The 21,556-nt window shown below is 45.9% G+C and overlaps 1 protein-coding gene across 1 annotated transcript; it reads left to right on the top strand.

The window, feature by feature from the left end:
* Nucleotides 1–2,761: 2,761 nt before the first annotated feature.
* Nucleotides 2,762–19,977, top strand: sty (sprouty signaling antagonist; the record flags this gene model as incomplete). The annotated part of the gene is made up of 2 exons (XM_034331088.2): nucleotides 2,762–3,095; nucleotides 17,354–19,977. Coding segments are annotated over 2 exons (2,184 nt in total), but the record flags the coding sequence as incomplete, so codon positions are not given.
* Between the last annotated feature and the right edge of the window lie 1,579 nt (nucleotides 19,978–21,556).

Here is a 21,556-nt window from a genome sequence, read left to right as displayed (position 1 = left end):
CGATCGAGTGGGTGCGATCGAAAGTGACAAAAAGAGGAATATCGATGGATACGAGATTTCGAGATCGATTCGACTGTCGACCGGTACGACGACACGGGCGAACGTGAAAGAAACGAGCAACAGAAGAAGAAGAAGAAGAAGAAGAAGAAAAAGAAGAAGAAGAAGAAGAGAGGTTAGAGTGAACGAAGAAGAGGAAAGATTATGTTCTATACGTGAGCTTGCAGAAATACATCTTAGGCGAGAGAAAAAAGGGTAGCGAGAGGAGGGCGAGTAGAAAAGAAGAGGAGAGCAAGAGGAAAAAGACAAGAAAATAGAGAACGTGTTGAGTGGTGGCCCCGCGGGCCGGATAGTACGTGCCTGAGCTGCGCTCGCACGATCTACACCGGCATGGCCGCCGAGGCCAGCTGAACTTTTTCTTCTCTCTCTTGCACGACGATCGTTGCTCCCACCCTCTTTATCTATCTTTCTTCCTCCCTTCCTTCTTTCCTGCCTCGTTTCTCTCTTCGTCTTCCTTCGCGCTCACTACCCCTCCTCTTCCACCATAGCAGTCCCGTCGTTTCGTCTCTTTTTTCTTCCTTCCATCCAACTCGTTCCGATTCTCTTTCTCTGCCGTTCTGCTTAACGCGAGAGAGGACCGTGCGCCACGAATACCCAGCCTCCGTGTGTGGGTACCTCCTTTCCATGTATATGTGGTGTGTGCAGTGTGCGCACAGTTTGCCAGCCATCGCGGGGAAATCGAGCGGAGGCTTGCCATTCGAGAAAACCAGTGAACGCAAGCAGCAAACCCCTTTACGCTGCTACTTAACCGCAGACACGCTCGCGAGATCCGATGCAGGAGTAACTCGTACCGAGTAGAAAAGCGTGCATCGTGAGAAAAAAAAATACAGACTATCTTTGATGAATCGCAGGAAATAGTAACGTGCCGCGAGACAGTCGAAAGAGTGTACGAGAGAAGTGATAAATAGACGTTATCAAGGACTGTTAAAAAGAGTGTCAATCGCGAAGGATAAGGGCGACGAGGCGGATCGTGACGCACCTGTCGGGCATCGTAGTCGCGGGGTGCTGCTGGCAGTGACAGAGTGTAGCAGTGTCTCGTGCACCGGCAAACAGAAGACGGAAGAATAACGGAGGGTGAAGAATAAAGGGAAGCATCGATCGGGAAGACACGAAGGATAAACGAATCGAGGAAGAGGAAAAGAAGGATGCGCGAGAAGGAGAATACCAGCGAGAGCCTCCTACTCGTTGCTTTTCCACGGAGAGCAGTACTGTTGTTCGAGGTGCGAGCCGCGTGACACGAATGCGAGAGTGCGAGAGAAAGGAGAGCCAAGAACGAGGGAAAGAGAGAGAAAGGAAGATCTACCGAAGAGCTAAAGGCATATCCGGCCGTGGCATGTGTGCCGGACAAGGACAGAGCGAAGTGGCTATTTCTGTGGAGCATAGGGGGCCGCCCGTATAAAATAAGCAGTGAATGAAGGAGCCTGTTTACTGGCAGACGGCCTACGCGAGATTCAGTCCGGCTCTCTTTCTCTCGCGCTCTCTCTCTCTCGTCCGCACGCGCTAATCGCCGTTCTCTCGTGCCTTCTCTTTCTCCGATTCTCGCTCTCGCTCGACTACGCATCCTGTAGCGGACAGAGAGAGAGAAAAGAAAGAGAGACGAGAGTAGCGCATCGTTGCCACGAGAGAGAGCCGTGCGTGTTCGCCAGTGTGCGAGAAGAATCCCGCGCAGTGTGTTCACCGATCTTGTCCTTCTGTCTCGTCTCGGGTCCGACTCTTCTCGACTCGACTCGACTCGGCTCGACTCGACTCGATTCGATTCGACTCGCTTCGTCTCGCCACACCTCGCCTTGCCTCACCTTTCCCTGCTACTCAACCCTTCGGCTCTCCTCGCCGATCTGTCCCCCTCAACCGCCAACACTTCTTCTCTCCGCAACTTCTTACTCCTTACGCCTTACGCCTTACGCTTTACGCCTTACACCATTCTTCCTCTCTCCGCGAGTCTCTTTACCTCGCTTCACCTCATCGCGACTCAACTCGACTCGTCTCGTTTCGCCTCGCCTCGCCACGCCTCGGCTAACTCCGCCCCTCTTCCTCTCTCCTCGTCTTATCCGAAGAACCGTCCCGTCTCAGTTCTTCGTCTCCTCTCGTCGTTGCTGTGTTTTTCTCGCGACTACTCGCGAGGCTGTTACGTCCGAGCCACTGTGCCGCCGCGTTACTTGCTCTCCGTTCCTAACCACCAAAACACACCTCAACGATCGAATAATACGTCGAGAGGATATTAGCCCGACCAAGTTTCTTGTTACGTTCTATCGACGCCCGCCAAATCCGTAATAACGTGTGTATATATAGAGAAGGTATACATACCGGAGCATGTGTTTACGTGTTGTGACGTGACCAGTGCGAAGAAATAGAGAAAGAGAGGAGAGAGAGCCGAGTAAGAGAAAGGAGAAATATAAGAGATTCCGGGAGTTTCGAAATCACGCTGCTGCTCCCTTCTCCATAGCTGCAACCACCAATCGCCGCCACCCCCCCTTCTTTAATTCTCGTCTCGAACGTAAACCGCGAGTGTGTTCGCGCGCGATTTCGCGGAAAAGGAAGTGAATAACTGTGAAGAAGATTAAGGAAAAGGAAAATTCAAAAGAATCTCGCTTCTTGGTCGTCCGCCTTGGTTAATGAAATTTGTGCGCGACGTGCCTTTCGAAGACTGGCGCGAGATCTAATAGCTAAAAAGGTAGATTCGCGGTTCGGTGAAGGGTACAGGTGAAACGGAAGTGCCGAAAGTGTGGATACCTTGGACTACGAGCCGCCCCCGGTGCTGCCACCGCGGCGCCCGCCCTGGCCGTCCAACAGCCCGAGCAGCACCGCCTCGAGGTACATCGGGCAGCGCACCGCCACCATCACCACCACGTCTTCGCTGACACCGACGGCGGCTACGACGACTACCACGTCGACGACACCACTGACAACGACGCTAGTACCAGCGCCGTCCGTGTCCCAAGGCTCAACGACCTCCTCGTCTGCGCGAGTGTCGCCGCAGCCGCCACCACCCTTGACGCCGCCCCAGTATCCTGCGCCTCCACGGCCCCCTAGTCGAAACGGTAAGTTCGCAATAATTATTTCTTTTCAATTGTCCCTTACAATTTACTCCTTATCGGTCAAACGATACTGTATATAGTTCAACTCTTTCTTACCTTTGGGGGGTATTTTACGAAGCTTTTCGTATCTTACTGCGTGATAAATATCTCAACCATACAGAATCGATCGATATTCGTGGGTTTTTCATTGAAAAAATCGTTTTGATATCAGGTACGTCGTCAGATAATGGAATCTTCGTATCGGGTGGTAGCATCGAACGCTTCCTGTGTTTAAAAAAAACAAATCGAATTGTTGCATATCATATGACGGATTTCTAAACATAGAAAGTCTGCCGTCATTTTATAACCTAAAAGTAATAAAATCGACGTAAAGCTTTAAAATGATATATCGTAAGTGGTATTTTCCGATACTTTTATGTGATCAAATGGTGAGTTAGATATTGTACATGTTGCGAAATAGTTTGAGAAACGCTGTTCTAGTCGTATCGTTCACGTAGCTCATGTATTTCACTCCCTCCTCTTTTGTTTGGAGAATCTCTGTCATTCAGCATTAATTCAGCTGAGCGGTCGGCGCGCAAAGTTGTTTTTCACGTGGCTGACGATTCAGAAAGGAGCGAGGTCAGACGATTGGCTGGCTGGCTTCGTGCTAACTTCAATCGGCGAGATCGGGCGAGCGTGACTCGCCACGGTATTGAGTCACATTACGCTTTCATAGAAGCCACGGCCAGAAGTAGTGAATGAAATTTACTGGTGTAGAAAGTTTGCGAGAAAGTCGTGCCCACATTTCCGTTCGTAACCACCGATACGAATCTACCCAGCTGTTCATTCTTTCACCGTTTTAACCCTATCCTTATCGATTTCCTGTTCTTACAATGAGAATCGTGATCCCTTAGTTACACGTTCAATTAAATTTCAAACGAAAACACAAGGTACCGTTTACGATTTTCTTCAGAATTTCAAATAAACATTTCTCTTATCGTTCTTTTATCTCCGTCCGTGTTGTTTCGCAGACCTACGTTAACTGTACACTTCTTATCGTCTTTTATGATTACCGCGTTTGCCACCGAACATCGCTGTGTAACTTTTGTCTCCGTACAAAATAAGACCGACGCGACGCTCGAACGATTTCGAGCGAACGAAATGATTTATCGTCGTTTTAATTGAAAACTTTCAGACGGTAATTGAATTAATCCTGTCGTTGCTTTCCTTTCTCTCTTTCTCCGTTCAGCGTAGAATACGCGAGGCGGAATACGAGCGCGAACGGCCGCGCGCGATTTCTCACCAACACACGCGCCTCATTCGTTCTTCGAACGCGAGTAGGAATGAATGCCATTCGGTTTGACGTACCTGGCGGAGCTGGCGCGCCTGCGTCAACGTGTACACGTAAGTTTCTTGCGTATACTACACTGGGTGTCCTGGAAATCACTGACAAGGATAACCTCGAATCTATTCCTTCTTGATTTCAATCAGATTTAACCGATTTCAACAAAGTTTAGGAACGTAAGATATTTCTTTACGACGCGTACGTACCTTGGAACGATGAATCGAGAGCGATATTACGATCGATGTTTGGAAAGTTTCAATCGTTTACTCGAAAGGCTTAGTCACAGTGTACTAGGATATAAGATCTGACACACGTAACTTTGATATCTGATCGTAGATTAGATATCGTCGAGCAGCTGGTGTAATCTTATTCCGAAATGTGCAGCCGTGAATGAGGACAATCGTGTTGCACGGATACAATTACAATTTTATGACTGATCGTTCGATGCAACTCGAGTCATTTTGAAGCCTAACGCATAGAAATGTAGAGAATTTATTTGCAATCTAACGTATAGCGTTAAAATGTTATGTAGGTGATAGATTTTTCGAGCAACTTGTAGAGGTATAGTTTGTGTACGAGTTGTGTGGCAAGGTATCGACAGGCTTCGCGAGCATCATGACACCGATACACACGTGTGGCAGTTCTGGCATGAATGGAAGCATGATTTACTTTGCATAGCGAATGGATAGGTGACTCGACTGTCTTTGACTCATCCACGACGAACATTTATTTATCTATGCTGCGTTTTTCCACCTATTGTTTTCAAACGTTGCGAAGCAATAAGTAGAATATTTTGTTAAGAAACTATTAAATATTATATTTTCATTTCGAGTCAATTTGACTCCGCGGGTTAAAAATCAAATAACGTTCTCTTCTGCATTTCTTATAATACGTGTGCTGACACTCTGCAAACGCATTTGATGATCTCTGTTGAAAGACTCGGTGGTGTCCTTGAGGTGACAGATGTGTCCGGAATAATGAATGGAAAGAATATAAGCAAAGTCGCGAAAGGAGTGGCAAGGTGTGTTGCATATATCGCGTTCAACTCATCAAGTAGGCATTTAAATAACGCATCCTTCGTCTTTCGACTTACAATTATCATTTGTTCATAGGATGCCTGTGATTAACGCGAAATTTAATCGTCACTCGTGGTTTCTACGCTTCCGTTTTCTTCTCATCGAAATAAGTATTCGTGCCATAACGCACGTATTTTCGATGAAAATAAATTCCTTCTGTTTCTTCGAGAATTTCGCAATATTGATACAGTTGCGAAATTCGACATTCGCTGGAATGTTAAGGATATTGTTGCATTTTTTCACGATTCGCGATTGTCACAAGCAGCTTTTGAAACGGAGTGCCTGATAATTGTTTAAATAATTTTGTTGGATTCTATTAAGTATCTTTCTGGCAAACTATACCCACCTAGGTGCAAGCCCTTAACTGTTAAATTAAATCGTATAAATTCGCATCCTTTGCTAAAGTTCCATTCTCTCCCTGTCTGTAACGCTATCTTCGTGTTTGCCAACCCCGTTATCTCTCGTTCCTCGGTTTTTCATCTCCTCTCCTTAACTCTGCCTCTCTCCGTCTCTCTGTTTTCAACCGTGTTTCACTTCTTCGTCGTGTCTCATTTCTCTGTCTTGTCTCTGTACGGTTGCCACTCTACCCTCCCAGTTCGTCATCGTTTCATCAACTCGCCTCCTGCTTGCTCGGTTGCTTTTGCACAAGCAGTGAACGCAATCTACGATCATCGTTATGTACTGTCGCGTCATATCCGGTCTGCCCGATCGCCTCTCTACTTCTCCCTGTTCATCCTTCTTAATGCTTTTCTTTTCGTTCTTCCCGTTGCCTCGCTCCTTCTCCTCGCTGATCAATGTTTCTACTTCTAACCACGAATTTTTGTTTCTTTTTTATTTTTTATGTATTAGGAAGTAAATACTTTATAAGATTAACAATTTAAAAAAATTCTTAACGCGAGGTAATAGATTTATAACTTAAATTGTCGTATCCCGTATTTCCACGGTGACAATCAACGTGTTAATTAATCGTAGCAGAGAGGATAATTTATTGAACCTTGAACCGAATGAAATTGAATCGAAAGCTCTGATCGTCAATTAAAACGCTCACGATCCAGCCTGGTATCTTGGTGTTCCCGCGACTTCCGGTCAATCTTCGGGAGAATTGATCGCGACACACGATATCTTGGTGGCAATAAACTGCATCAAAGTAATTCCCCTTCGTCGTTAGCGACGACTATAATTTTCGATACACGGCTGGGAACTCGATGGAGAATATTAAATTCGAGCAATACGAACGCGATGGGAACGTTAACTGGTTTCAGACGGCCGGATATCGATGCTAAAACGAAACGATCGAAACTTTAGCTTAGAAAATCATTCAGATTTGTATATACATAGTCAGCTTCTTGTGATTATCATTTGCCAATGTCTGAGAAAATCCCACAGTGATAATTCTACAATTTTTCTGGCTAGCTAGATTCGTTTCTATGCTGAAAAGCTGACCAATACATTATTTATTTATCGAAGCAATTCGTGAAAAATGTTTCCGAGATAAGAGGCAAGATGTTCCCTGGCGATAGAGAAACACATATAGGTCAAACAACTGGGGGAGAAAAAAATGAATATGAGAATCTAGAATAAAGTGTTACGAAATGCTGACCTACGTGCCCGGATTTTCTTGTTTTTTCTTCACACACTACTGGATCGCGATATCAATATCGGATAAAACTAATCCAGTCGACCGATAACGGCGGACAAGTTACACGTATTAATTGCCTAATTGACGACGCTTTCCGTATATCATGATGTAACGACAAAAAAAGGAACGTTGACAGGGAGGAAGGAAAACCGTATAAATACGGAGACACGATGTCCAAGTACTCTCGTAAGAATTTCTCTTTAGAAATTGATTAATCGAGGCAATATTAAGAAGGAAAGGGTGAAATTTTCGCCACGATTATTATACAATTAACGCGGTGAAAATTTGTGTGTCCGCTGTCCACCTTACCATCCGGTATCTTTCTTTCTCTCGAGCATGCTGGTCTCGCTCGACTGTTCTTCGACTTTCCTCTGGCCGTCCTTGAAGGGAAGGGAACGTTGACCCTGTCGACCGTCCATCTGTCCGTCCGTTCGTATACGTACGGTCGTTCGAACGTGCTTTCATTCAGAATGCGACGCCAGCAAGATCGACGTTGATATATACCGGATGAGGAATGATGCTGCAGAACGTGGAACAACACCGACGCTGTTGAACATTGCCCTTTTTTTTTTCTTTTCCTTTCTTTTCTTTTCTTTTCTTTTCTTTTTGATCCATCCTGGTGGATGGTGCGCTTAGGTGAAGTACTCGAAGACAGTTTCAGCCTGATGCGAATAACGTTTGAGGGAATTCTGGAAACATTAGATAAGAGTATCGACCCTTAGGTTTCACTCGAATACGAAAGGGTTGCAGCGAGAGGAATTTCTTGTGTAGTTGGATAAATGTCGAGGCGCATGTAGGCCGGCAATATGTTTACGCGCGTAAAACAGGGGTTTCCGGCGGTGTGGAGTTCGCGTATACACAATGCTCGGTGTCGAAAATAGTTTTTCAGGGTGCACGAGGGCCGCGTTTCACGACATGTGGCAAAGTGTGGGTCGACCGTGCGTGGGCTTCTGTTTATATACAGGGTGTCCCATTTACGGTGAGCGGCAAGAATTCAACCCATAAAACCATTTTACCCTATGAAATTCAAATACCTCCACAGCCTCGAAAAACGATTTTCAATAGAAATTAGATAATAAAGCGTAAAATGTTTGAAATTCGTAAGCAAGGGTAAGAAAAGCTAATCGAACCGAGCCGAGGCAGCAAAGGTAGAATCAGAATTCCCGGTTGGTCAGTGATTTCACGTAACGCGAATGTGGTAACACCGGCTATAAATTTCCATTTCACGAGTCGTGCAATTACGTTTGAAATCGCTAACGAACTTTTCTCCGAGCCGAGTAGAGGTGTGGACGCGGTTGAAACGCGTCTCGCCACTACGACGACGACGAGTGGGTGGTTGGGCGAAGATCCCGACCATATGGTGTCCACATTCCATTTCTCGTGTGTCGGCGATCGCACTCTCTGTTTCCTATCTCTCTTTATCTTACATTCTCTCGACGTACAGAGAACCTCCCGCCTCGCGAACGCGTGTAATTCTGCGTGTTCGTTGAGAAAAAAAGGCCGCTGCTTTGACAGTAACCTCGCTTTTTTCTGCTTATCGTCGATTCTTTGACGAGCCACTGCTACGATTCGATGGAACCGCGCTTTCTAGGAATCTGAGGATCCTTAGAAAACTATTCTTGTATCGTATTATTCTAATTGATCGACTAATCAATGACCCTCTCAGCTAATAGACACCGCTAAACGTCTAAACGTATTTCTAAGACAAAACGATATTCACAGTGGCTTCTTTCTAAACACCACTGTTAACCCTAAATGTTCGCTCACGTGATATCACGTGTTAGAGTACCTGCATAAAACACCTGCTGGACGGAGTAATTTTTCAATGGAGATTGGAAACAGTCGTAGTTTAATTGCCGTTGTAAATCAGAGGCTACCGTTTCTAAACGCGATAGACTCTGAACGAATGATTTTATGGGGCTTTTAATATTTGAAACCGATGACGGGTGTAGGTAAGAGGGCGAGCTGGTGTCACAGGTATCGCTTTCAAAAGGGCAGGTAACGCAAGGTGGCAGAAAAGCAACGAAGGGACCTAGGATCCATTGTCTTCGTTCCCTTCCTTTGTAAGGAGATGACTCGTTTCATGGATTCCTCGAAAATTTCACTCCGAAACTCCGTCCCGTCGTAAACGACCATCGATACCTCTTCAAGGTATCATTGCGTTCCTTGAAGAGGGTCTTGTACCGTGACTCGCTTATGGCAACCCAAAGGTACAGAAAGAACTTTGTTTCATTCACAGACATCGATATTTCTATTGGTCCTTCGAGGATTTTCGAAAGAATGCTTTTTGTAATACGATACTTGGGATTTTGATTTAGGATCTTTCTTAGACATTGACCACTCCATTGCAAATCTTATTTACCAGAGCAGAGTTTCGACAATTTGGATTTCGTAATTAATCTACTAGTATTTTTATTTATTTTCCGCTCTAAAACTAGGTAGACATTTCGGTGCTGGTTGTCCTAGCGTTAAAAATATGTCAGCATTGAATCGCGCAGAGATACTCTGGTGCATCTTGAATATATACATACGTGTAGAAGTGTATGCACGAGTGCATGCATGCACGTTGCGTGGGTGCAGTCTGAAGGATATCCGGTGCTGCTACTTCGTTTCTTTACTTCTTTTTTCTCTCTCTCTCTGGATAGTTTGCACTCTTTATTGGATCGCTTTATCGTTTGCTAATTATTATCGTGTACCAGCTAATCTGGAGTATTTAGTATACTGTACAATTACCGATAAGCATTTTTATACCTGTAGAAAATTTGTCAAGTAGAATTTTAAATCCAATAATCTATCGTTCCAGCGTTTTAACCGAATGAGAAACGAGCGAGACGAGACGAAATTAAAATTTAATAATCCAACGAAGCTGTCGTCGCGATAGGAATTTATAGCGTGGCTCGATTTATGGCCGATTCGTTATTCGACATTTACGAGCGTATTAAACGTACTATATAACGATTAATTTCTCCGTCACGAAAGAACTTCTTCCCGTTGGCTGGGCTGGCTGGTTATTTTGCATACGAAGTCAAAACAGCTTCCGACGAACGCTTCGTTATAATACATACTTGGCTGTTGGGAATGTTGAACAGAGACGGTTTAAACATCTGTCGTAACGTTTTCGCCGCGTGGGGCAAAACGTTCCCTCTCTCGGATATGACAAAAAGCAGCAACATCCTGGAAAACGGCTTCGCAACTATGCTTCTTCGTTTCCTTATTATCGTTGCTGTTTACTGTTATGAAAAACACCGGCTCCATTGTGTACGTTTTTACGTAACAGGGCTGAAAACAAAGTAGCAAGCCGTTTCAACACATTCGGAGCAATTTTTTTTTTGTCTTTCTATCTTTTTTATATTTCATGCTCGAGAAATTCTAGACTCTTCTTCTATAATTCTTACGACCGCAGGATATTTTTTAGAGCCTTGACTTTGTCGAGGAGAAGAATTTTCTCTGTAAAGGCACGGTAAGACCAGCTGCTTTGATAGCTCATCGTAGAGAGGCATAGTAGCCCGTAAGCTTGAATCGTGCGATCTTGACACAGCGGGAAGCAGAATTCTCGTTAAAATAACTTCACAGAGACGCTCTAATTTTATCGACGTCGTGGACGGGCGTCGTCGTGACACCATCGTCCGTTTGAAAGAAAAATATTTTGGATCAACGTCAACTCGTGTCTTCGAAACTTTTACCTTCTTTCATTTGCCCATGCGAAATTTCACTCTGCAACTAGCCTAATCAGAAAGGCGTTCGTTCAATAAATTTTCAAATATTTAACAAAATTATTTGTCATCGAGTAAGAGTGTTTTCAATATTCAAGCGTCAACTAGATATACCGGTGACACGACACCAAAAGTGTTAATAAAGAAGGCAAAGGTGCGAAGTATCAACACGAGACATTATGATTCTGTCAGTGTGGTCGGTAGTTCAACCGTGGGCTTGGAATTTATTTTATATAGAAAATTTCTTAGCGCACAGATGTTTGCTCGGAGGCGAGCCAAGCCCTCGTCAAAGTTTACTTGGCTGTTCGCTTGCTTCGCTTCACGTTCCTCTGCCCGCTTGTCTTTCTACGCTTCAGTAGCGTATCGCCAATATCTGAGAACCCTGCGAAAAACTGAGCAAATTCCCCTTTAAAACTCGGCAATTCGTGAATGATTTTTCTCAATTTTATTGTTACACCGAGATTTATTCTTTATCTTGTGATAAGAGCTAATGCATTAATCTTTTTTTCTTCCATTGCGTTATATGAAAATCGTTAGCGTGGTTCGAAAGCAACGGTTGATTTTCGCGGTGAACGATAAGCTCGCAATACAGCGTGCCGTTTCGAACGATATCGCTACCGATGCGACACACTCGCGATACACTAAGGAAATATTACACTTGGAACGCGATACCATTTTATCTGCATTATTTAGTTTTCGTGTGGCACTGCAAGGACCGCGACCCGGAAACACGCTGTTACGCAACCAGGATTTGCGTTGACACACGATCGGCAGGTCTGCACTGTTGACACGTAATAATCGCTACAGTTTGTGAAAAAGATAGCGCACGAATGTTGACAGACTTTAGTCATTCTTCGATTACTCTATATAAAATTCATTTTACTTTTTCGAACGAAATCGTCTACAACGATATAGAGGATTGATTTAGTATTCAACTGCTTAAGAGTGTCAAGGAAATAGCTGGTGTAACTGTACACCGCGACATTTCCGAAAGATTACCATAAACGAAATATCGTAGACGGAGTGAAAGCATCGGTGTTGATAAGCGATTGTTACGCTACTGGCGTCTGTCGTGCGGATGTGTGCCGGTGGTGAGGGCAGGAGAGCGGGAGCGCGAGCGAGAAAGATGCGGTCCCTCGGACGGGTGGGGGTCGAGTGAACGAACCGGAGCGAGACGGAGGTGCGCGCGCAACCACGATAGACGGAGACGGCGAAGGAACGGGTGGAAAGTAGACGGGCAACGGGAAGACAGAGAGGAGATGAATGAACGTACGTACGCGGCAGAGAGAGAGAAAGACGCGACGACTCGAAGCTGTTCGCTTCGATAAGATAAAGCGAGACAGACGTTCGAATGAATGAACGGTGCACGACGAGGACAGAATTAATGAGCGGGATAAATATAGAAGCGTGTAACGCGACAGAACGAGACAGTTTATCGGTTCTTCTCGCTCGCTTTTCTATCCGCGCCCTCTCTATACTCGCCTCTCTCACTCGCTTCGTTGCTCGACTTCCTCCGACTGTCCCTATGCGCTGCCAGCGTGATCGAAACTCACGATCAGGACTCTACGTAGATAGATAGAAATGAAACGAAAGGATCCTTCTCGTACTACGCTGAAACTGGTATTGAATCGACGTTGTAACGGAAATAGGTTGGACCAACATATCGTTGGTATAATAGTACGTTCGGAACTCGATCAGTTATCGATACGAGGACTATTGATTAATAGTGTTTCAAACGCGGTCTGCGCTGATCTTATAATAATTATCATTTGCTTGGAATTAGAATCCAATCGGACGTATTCATCAGTAAGTTAGTTTTACATAACAGTATCTGAAACTTTTCTTTCTCAGCCTTCCTCGGCAGTATATCCTGTTAGTTGTCGGCATCCTGTAAGTCGTTCGACTTTCACAGGTTTTCTTTCCGTACTAGAAATTAAAAGGCGGAACAGAGTGAAATGAACTATGAGTCGGTTCAAGATGCGTTACTCGATGATAAAAGTACTGTTAGCTAACGTTTTTATGAAGGTTTACGTGAAATTTGAGAAATTTCATTAGACCCGTGCAAACAGGACGACCTGAAATTGACAGCAACGGAACATCTGTCACGATTTATTGGATATGGTCGATTAATATTTATGAGAGGTACGTTTGAAATAATAGAACGGATACAGTATACGCGTAGATGGAAGGTGGGGTGGGCAGGTACGCGGTCAGGTGATTAAATAAACCCGATGAAAGATGCAACCCGCTTACTTAATAAGCCTTTCAGTATTTCATACGGTTCCAGAATGATATCGGTATTAAAATATGTGTAACGGTAACTCTTTCGCTCTTTTATTTTTAGATCGTTGCATATTAACGCGTTGAATACCGCGTGAGAGTTAAGATTTATGATAAGTGCTTAAAAACAGGTCGAGAAATGAAATTCTAATACATTGAACTTCGAACAGATATACTTTTATGCCATCGAATCGTGTCAAACGAATATTGGTATAACGATTTAACGCTTTCGCTCATCGGGTCACTACGACCCGAAGAGATACGAATGGGAGCCGTAAGTAAAGAGAAGGGTAGGGTTAAATTCGATCGATAAGCAGTCTCTCAACGGCACGTCGGACCTCCGAACGTCGGGTAAAAAAAAATTTCCCACAGTGTGTGAAAGGAGGCGTGCGTATGAGAGCACGTTTGACACGGGACGATGAAGGAAGAAAAGAAAGAAAAAAGAAGAAGAAAAAAAAAAAGAAAACACCGCGGCAAGCATTGCCACCTCCATCGAAGGCGACCGACGACCGTCACTGTCGCCGCGCCGACGCTGTCGGTGGTATACACGGTGACGACATAGGTAATGTTTTCATTCAATCTAAAGCTTCAATGATAGCTTCCGCCCATTCATAAAAAGCTTCGTGTTGCGAACGAGTCGTTGGCCACGATATCGCCAGATGGCATACCGTGCACGGAACTCGACCGGTCCTCCTCTTTCCTCCTCTGGCTCTTCCTGCTCTCCCTCTCTCTTTCCCGCTCGTTTCTGTCTACTTTTTCACCTCCGTCCCCTCATCCGACTGTCGCCATTCATGGCTTCCTTCCCACCTTCTCTCTTCCTGCTTTCCCTCCCTCCCCAGCACGTTTCGTCCTGGCTTCTTCCCTTGCTCCGCCGCAACCCTCCACCTTCCATCCGGCGTCTCTCCCAACTCGCTATACCCCCTCTGCCAACTCTTACCGCGACCCGCTTACGCCTCGACCAATAGCGGCGCCGTTTCCCCCTCCCCTCGCCCCGCCGCTACACAGGCTCGACTAGTTCTCGGGGAACTCATTGTCAGTCGTTCGCCAGCAGCTACCGCGTTCGCTTCGCCTCTTGACGTTTCGTTCGTATCCTGTCGTCGGTGTTCGCTCGAGATTCATTCATCCCGATCTCGCGTGTCGTTGAACACTATAATTTGAAATCTCGAACACGTTGTTACGAATGACAGCATCTTGGAAAGAAATTAAAATTTTATTATTATTCATTGCTAAGGTTTTGGTGTAACCAGCATTACAAATTAGTAAATGAACTTTTATTGTGAATGTACGGTAGTATGACCGCGTTGATAAAGTGTCGAAGAGTTTTATTGGAAGAATTAGAAGGATATTAGAAAAACAGATTAGTGTTTCCGTTTAGTGGAAGACTTCCGACGGAAACATACGGCACACGATGCGAGTGACACGTCCCACGGCCGGAAGCTAGTGTTCGGAATTGGTCGAACCGCGTGACGCGTGTCGCTGTGCGAAGAACGGAAGTCAGGCAAAAGCTCGTGTCGTGGAAATTATTAGCGGACGGGAAATGAGAGCGGGACGAAGTCGAGACAGATGAGAGAGAAGGGCGACGAGAGCAACAGCTGCCTGCCGCCTGCTGGAATTCGAGGACGTTCCTAGATCCGTTCAGTTTGTTCGCTTCGAATGGACTCTCCGTTCCGAAGTTGTCGTGTTTAGTGCGCGTGCGTGACGTGGAATAGTAGACACGCCTCCGAGAAGGATCCTGTCGGCCCCGGCGTGGGCGAGCCCACGTTCTTTTCTGGATTTTCGCTAGTCCCATGAATTTTCAGTAAGTTTCGACACCGATTTCATTCACTCGACCCCTCTCAGAGCAACCGACCCCTTCCAAACGAAATTCTACTAAACTTGACATTTTGATTAACGCCTCTATCTTACATTCTTACCGTCCTTTTTCTATTTCAAATAAAATTACAGATAAATATAAATAACGTAAAAAGAAATTCAACCACGTCCAATTTGCTTCTGATTGTGAGAGACATTATTTCAAGTCAAGTGGTTAACTGACCGGATTTCCTTCCCATATTTCTTCGGTGAGAGTGGTGCAGGGGGAGGAATGATTGCGTTGTAAAAAAAGTATTATAAATTTGTATACCTAGAACATTCATATCTTTTTCATACAGAATCTTGTGTTTGGTACGTGATGTCATTCAAACCGCAGCCAGCAGATAAGTTTATTGAACGGAAATATGCGTGCGGTGAGGAAGTACGTCCGGTCTTATCGCGACCATTTCCGCCGCGATTCAAAGCGTATCTGTACCGGAATATAACATAAAAATTACTTTTTTTTTCTTTTGAAGATGACTTGTGTGAACCTTATTTGGAACATCCTGTCGAACGTATCTATGGTTTTTAATTAGGATTGTAAATTACTACTTGAAATAATAATACTATTACTGTTTTATTTCAATTAATTGAAAATGCCCACTATTCGATATCATTCATAATTTACAAAACCTGTAAAAGCACAGACATAGTATATTTAATGTTGGATGTATCATCGTCATTAAGGTAATCATCGGTTATAATATTGGCGGGAAGCGATGATCGTGTCACAATTACGCGTGTGGTAATCTCCTTGGAAGGCTGTTCATTTCATCTACCTACCGCGTGATTCACAATTGATTCGTGACTTACCTTATCGTTACCTGGAAGACAGGCTTATTCACTGAATGACCTACACGTTGCACGAATACCTCTTCCACCGTGACGAACGAATTCTTCGCGTGTACAATCAACTTCCCTTTCGCCTGTCTGTCGTTTTCAATGTGCGAGGTGTGGCTAATTGAATAACCAGATATTGATACTTGATATTACAACCCTTTTATTAAATAATTTTCTGAAGATTTAGTTGTCAAAAGGGTTAATATTTTACACGTCAAGGTCACTTATTAGCTCTCTTATTTCGATGATTCATTGGTGAGCCTCCTTTTGCAAGCGACAACTGTAGTAAAATTTTCGATTTCCAGAAACCCATTAGCGGGTGGTTTATCTATCGGTTAACAACTGTCTAGCGATGGAAAGTGGAGAAGTATCTTGTCTGGTCGAGGGACAGAGAGAAAGATATTTGGCTGTACAAGCTCACAAAACGTTTTCTCTTATCTACACTCGACCGTATACAACGACTAAAAGCTCTGACCTATGGCAGTCGGGTCCGCGATAGCCCGCGCATTCCTCCACGAGTGCACCCTCTGAATGGGCCGCCTGTTTCTTCACGAACACGATCGCGTAGTGGACCGAGCTGGTTCGTGCGTTTGCACGCGTATCTGCCTCGCTTCACACGTGTTCCAACTCTTCGAACTCATAAAAGTTTCAGTTTCCTTGGTCCATTAAAAGTGTCGTGCGACACGGAACAATACAGTAGCGGAATGTTAGAAATGCATCACCGTCACTGGCATCGTTGACATTTGCGAGCAACACGAGGAATACGGACGAGTTTAGATCCGTGTAAACGTTTCCTAAACAGGAGGATCGTACGGCGAACGAACGGCGTATAAGAAAATTAATGCATACAGTTTTGTAAGCGTCAAAGCGTACGAAAGCGTCGTCGTACCTACACAGCGGATGCGTGTAGGACGCGAGCGAACGCCGCCGTCGTTCTTTCCAGTTCTGTAGGCTCCTCGAGAGTGGGTCGAGAGGCACGTTGAACGGATTACGAGGCAGATTTAATGTCATCGGGTTTCTGTGCATTCGCTTGCTTTCCAATTATTCCACCATTCTCCGTGCAACGTAGGAAATTGCGATTCCATTTCGTTCGGTGTATTCCTTCTAGAACGACGGACAGATATCTCGGGGGGTATTCTTAAAATTTTGGAGATTCAAGTTTCCAAATGTCAGCGCGGAAAGAAAATGCGTGACCTATAGCATCTTTCGCGGTGGACAAGATCGGTCTTGGTCGAAGGAAACACACGCTCGATTCCTTCAGAACTGTGGGCGCTTCGAGTGGGCCGGTGTGACCACTGAATCAAGAACCCCGGTGCACACAGGCCACAGAACGCGCCCACTCGTACCACATTCGCCCACGTACGACACAGGCCAAACCTACCTCGAAGCCACGTAGGTAGGTGCCTCGTAACACGGTATCCTTCTTCGTGCCTGCCCTGCTCTGATCCAAATATTGCTTTCAAACTTTGATCATATCCCGTAGAAAAAACCTTAGACAGAGAAGAATAAATTGGTAACAGATTTGTGTATCGTTTCAGGTGGGGATGAAGCGCGTGTCGCGAGGGCGAGAGGAAGCGGACGCGGAGCATTACCGAGCATCATCCTCGCTAATGGAACGCCCTTGCCGAGAGTGCCACCACCTCGCGCGGGCTGGGCAGTGCGGATCAACGAGACGACACATACTACCCCAACTCAATCAACTCATCTTCATCAACAACAGCAGCAGCAGCAGCAGCAGCACCTTCGCAACAACCATATATCGAGTCCAGGCACACCGAGAGCCATCGAACAATGGGCTAGCGAGCGGGCAGCGTCGTCGGCTTTGTCGGTTCGTGGTTGCACATCACCATCTTCACCAGAAGTACCAAGGAGATCTGGAACAGGATCAAGAAGAGTGGTCGCGTCGTCGAATCGTGTCAGAGCAGGAGCAGGAGCAGGATCGGCTGGTAGCGGCGACGAAGAAGGTAGAGGAGGAAGCACAGGTATCGCCGGTGGTGTCAATTTCGCGAGTGATTGGCAGGAGGAGGAAGAGCTGGAGGCGAAGAAGAAGGAGGAGCAGCGGAAGCGTAGCGCGGATTCAGTGGCGCGTTGCCAAGCCGAGCAACTTGAACTGAGAGGTCGGCCGATGTCGCAGAACAATGCGATATCGCCGCTATCGCGGCCACCCTCCTCGCAGCAGAGTACGAACGTCCACGACGCCACCACCGACGCCGTCCTCGACGGCAGCAACACCGACGACGGAGAGGCGTATTCGGTTCAGCAGGGCCGCGTGCACGATCACAGCCGGCCGTTTCCGCCGCCGCGATTGCCAACCGTGCACACCACCGCTACCACCCTGGCGACCGCCCCGCCGCATCCGTCGAACCAGAGCCCAAGAACGCTGCGAACCGCGCCTCTCAGTCCTCTGTCGAACACTTTCAGAAGCAGACCGCGAAACACGGATGCGTCCAACGAGACGAACACCAGGGGGCTGTTGTCCACCGACAGGAGTCCGCCAAGGAGTCCTATCGGCGAGGTGAGTCTGACCGTGCCACGGCCGGACGGCGAGAGGACCATCAACGAGTACGTCGAAGCGCCGTTCAAGCACTGCGCTAATCATCAGGAACGACGTTACGACGAGGACAAACGGGGCGTCGCCGATTGCCCGAAGATCGACAGGAGACACCACCGACAGAAAGGTGCCGCAGACGCGTCCGTCGCGGCGACGCATCGGCTGCACGCGACCCGGGCCCAAGCGTTCCGCGCGTTAAACGCGAACGCGACCAACGCGGCCGCCTCGGCCGGCTCCGTGAACACACCGACGACGAACCCCGTGACGAAACAGCCCGTCTCGTTCACTAAGGAACCCGCGAACAGCCTCGCCTCCAGGACTTACGACCCGGCCGGTCTCTCGATAATGTGCAATTTCTGCGGCCGATGCCGCTGCGAATCCTGCCGGGAACCACCGCCGTTGCCCAGCAAATGGTTGTGCGACAACAAGTGCTTCTGCTCCGCGGACACTATCCTCGATTACGCTTCCTGTCTGTGCTGTGTGAAAGGACTGTTCTATCACTGCATGGACGGGAGCAGCGCGAGCGGGATCGACGGCGAAGGGGTGGGTAGCTGCGCTGATGAGCCCTGCTCTTGCACCGGCAACAAAAGGGCGTCCAGGTGGGCCTGTCTCAGCGCCCTCACGCTCGTCATGCCCTGTCTGTTGTGCTATTGGCCGTTCAAGGGCTGCGTAGCGTTGTGCGAGCTCTGTTACGCTCGACACGCCGCCCAGGGGTGCAGGTGCAACCCTAACACGCTCGGGAACGCCGGCAATAGGCATCATCCGATCACCAACGACATCAGCGACTCGAGGGACCCCGAGAAGAGGTTACTCGATCCGGTTACCCCGGAACTCTAACCGACCAATCTTACAATTACAGACTTGTTGTACAGTTGTCGTGCTGTTGTTGTCGTCGTCGTCGTCGTCGTCGTCGTCGTTGTTGTTGTCGTTGTCGTTGTCGTTGCTTCGTCGAAACGGTTTTTTCCAAGGCGATTCGATTGGACGTTGAAAAATAAGTCGTGCACACAGGGGACAGGGGCCGCAAGCTGGACTCTAATAGGGGTTATCGAACAACACAGGGAGCAAAGCGAATCGCATTAAGTACAAGAGTTGCATTTAAGTCGAGAAAACGATGTCGAAGTTCTGGACGAGTTTGTACGTCTGATGTCGCGAGTGTTTTATTTATTATTCTTCCATAAAGAGCGCGAGAGAGAGAAAGAGAGTGAGAATGAGGCGGCGGGAACACGCGAGGAAAGAATCGATGGAGGAAATTATACGCGTATTAAGAAACAGAGACATACCACTTACGTATAGACGATAGCTCTGTACACGATAAATACGTATAAATAGTACGCGCACACACAGGTAGCAAATGGGAAGAAACTCGAGAACGAGAATGAACGAAAAGTATGCTTGTGTGAAAGAGAGAGAGAGAGAATGATTTCTAGATGAAAACCACTAAAGTATATTAAAACGCGATCCAGGTACACGCACCTGTACACGAAGTTAGCGAAATCAGCCGCGCGTGTGGGAATACGCGTGTACACGTACGTGTGCATAGCTATATATAGATATATATGTATATTGTATATTACATTTGTATAAAGAGCAAACAATTTTTTTTTTTTTTTTTCTACGGTTAATTTATTCGTTGGCTGAATCGGCCAAGTAAGATAGAAAGATATTCACATATTAGGGAGGCACGCGAACGCTAAATGTACACGAGATGTTTGAACTCGGATGTAGTAGGCGTGCTGGTGTGTATGTACGAACGCGACACGAGGATCGTGAACAGAGTCTTTGGAAAATCGTGTGTTTCCTGTCGCTTTACCGCTTGAATCATCGAGAATGGATGATAACGACAGAGGAACGCACACGTATAGACAGACGGGATGTAGAAGAAGGAAAGGGAAAGATGTGTGTACGTGTGTACGCGTGTAGATGGTTCTGAAAAGAAGCATTGTTCGCGTTTTCCTTCGCTCGGTACACGATATATACGCTTTTATACTCGTTAACACTGGAGTCGTATCGAGCTGTATGACACGAGATCGAGATAGTGCACGCTGTATGAGAGCGAGAACGTATGTAAGAATGTACACTTTCGTACGTATGTGTTTGTGTTTCTGCATGTGTGTAGACGGCGAGAATGCGGGCAGATGGAAAAAGGACAATTGCGTGGGGGGGTTGGGGGGTGGGGGAGCATATGTGGCGAAGAGATCGGGGCACGCGTGAAATCTGCTCCGTTCTACTTGTACGTACACGCGTTCGAGCGTCCTTTCCATTTTGTTAATTCTTTTCTTTTTCCAGTATTATCTAGTCGTGCAAGTTTTATTAAATAACCTTTCGTAGGATCGGGCCAAATGGATGTGCGTTTTTGTTAGATCGTTTCAAGTGAATGGAAGGAAACGCGTTTCACAGAACCGAGCCTCTTCGATCAACGAGCCGATTATCTTCGATATTCGAGCCTCTTCGATCAACGTAAGTTTCATTATCCTGTTCAGTCAATTTTTCGAGTATTTTTACAAAGAAATTAATTATTTATCAAGTTTTATTAATCACAACGAATACCACGGTTAAAGAATTAAGACTTTGAAGACTGCTTTTTGAAACTTTTGATAAATCTATTTTTAAAACTTGATAAGTAATTTCGGAATATTTCTTTTTCTGGCTCCATCCTGAATCGATATCTATCGCGAAAAGTATGAGAAAAATGATTTTTCTTCCGATTGCTCGCTCGGCTTCGTTCCTCGCGAAGGAAAGCAGCGAGAAGAACAGAGAAGAATTAAATGCATTCTCTGCTAAGAAAAAAAAAAAAAAAAAAATGTAAATTTATCGAATCTCTGAACATCCATCTTTTTATATCATGAAATCGATCAATACTTTATTTTATAAATACACGTAAAACTACCTTTTGTATCTTTTATACTTTTCACAAAATTTCTTCACGGTGATTGAAGAATCGAAGGCTGTTCATTGAGATTCGTCAAATTTCATAACAAAATCATCAGCAAAATGTTAATCAAGGCTTCGATCGACGTTCTGTGCATACCTATTCGCGTATACGTATGTGTATGTATGTTACAGACGTGAGTTTTTTGTGTGTGCGCGCACGCGTGTCTCGCCAAGCGAAAGAAAGTAACTTCTTTTTTAATTAATATTAACTCTATATGCTCTGTATATGTCTTGTAAATATATACATACATATATATAT

The sequence above is a fragment of the Osmia lignaria genome, chromosome 14 (genome assembly GCF_051020975.1).
Source record: "Osmia lignaria lignaria isolate PbOS001 chromosome 14, iyOsmLign1, whole genome shotgun sequence".
Classification (NCBI taxonomy): Eukaryota; Metazoa; Arthropoda; class Insecta; order Hymenoptera; family Megachilidae; genus Osmia; species Osmia lignaria.
Note: the sequence above shows the minus strand (reverse complement) of the source record. Positions and strands in the feature narration are given on the sequence as shown.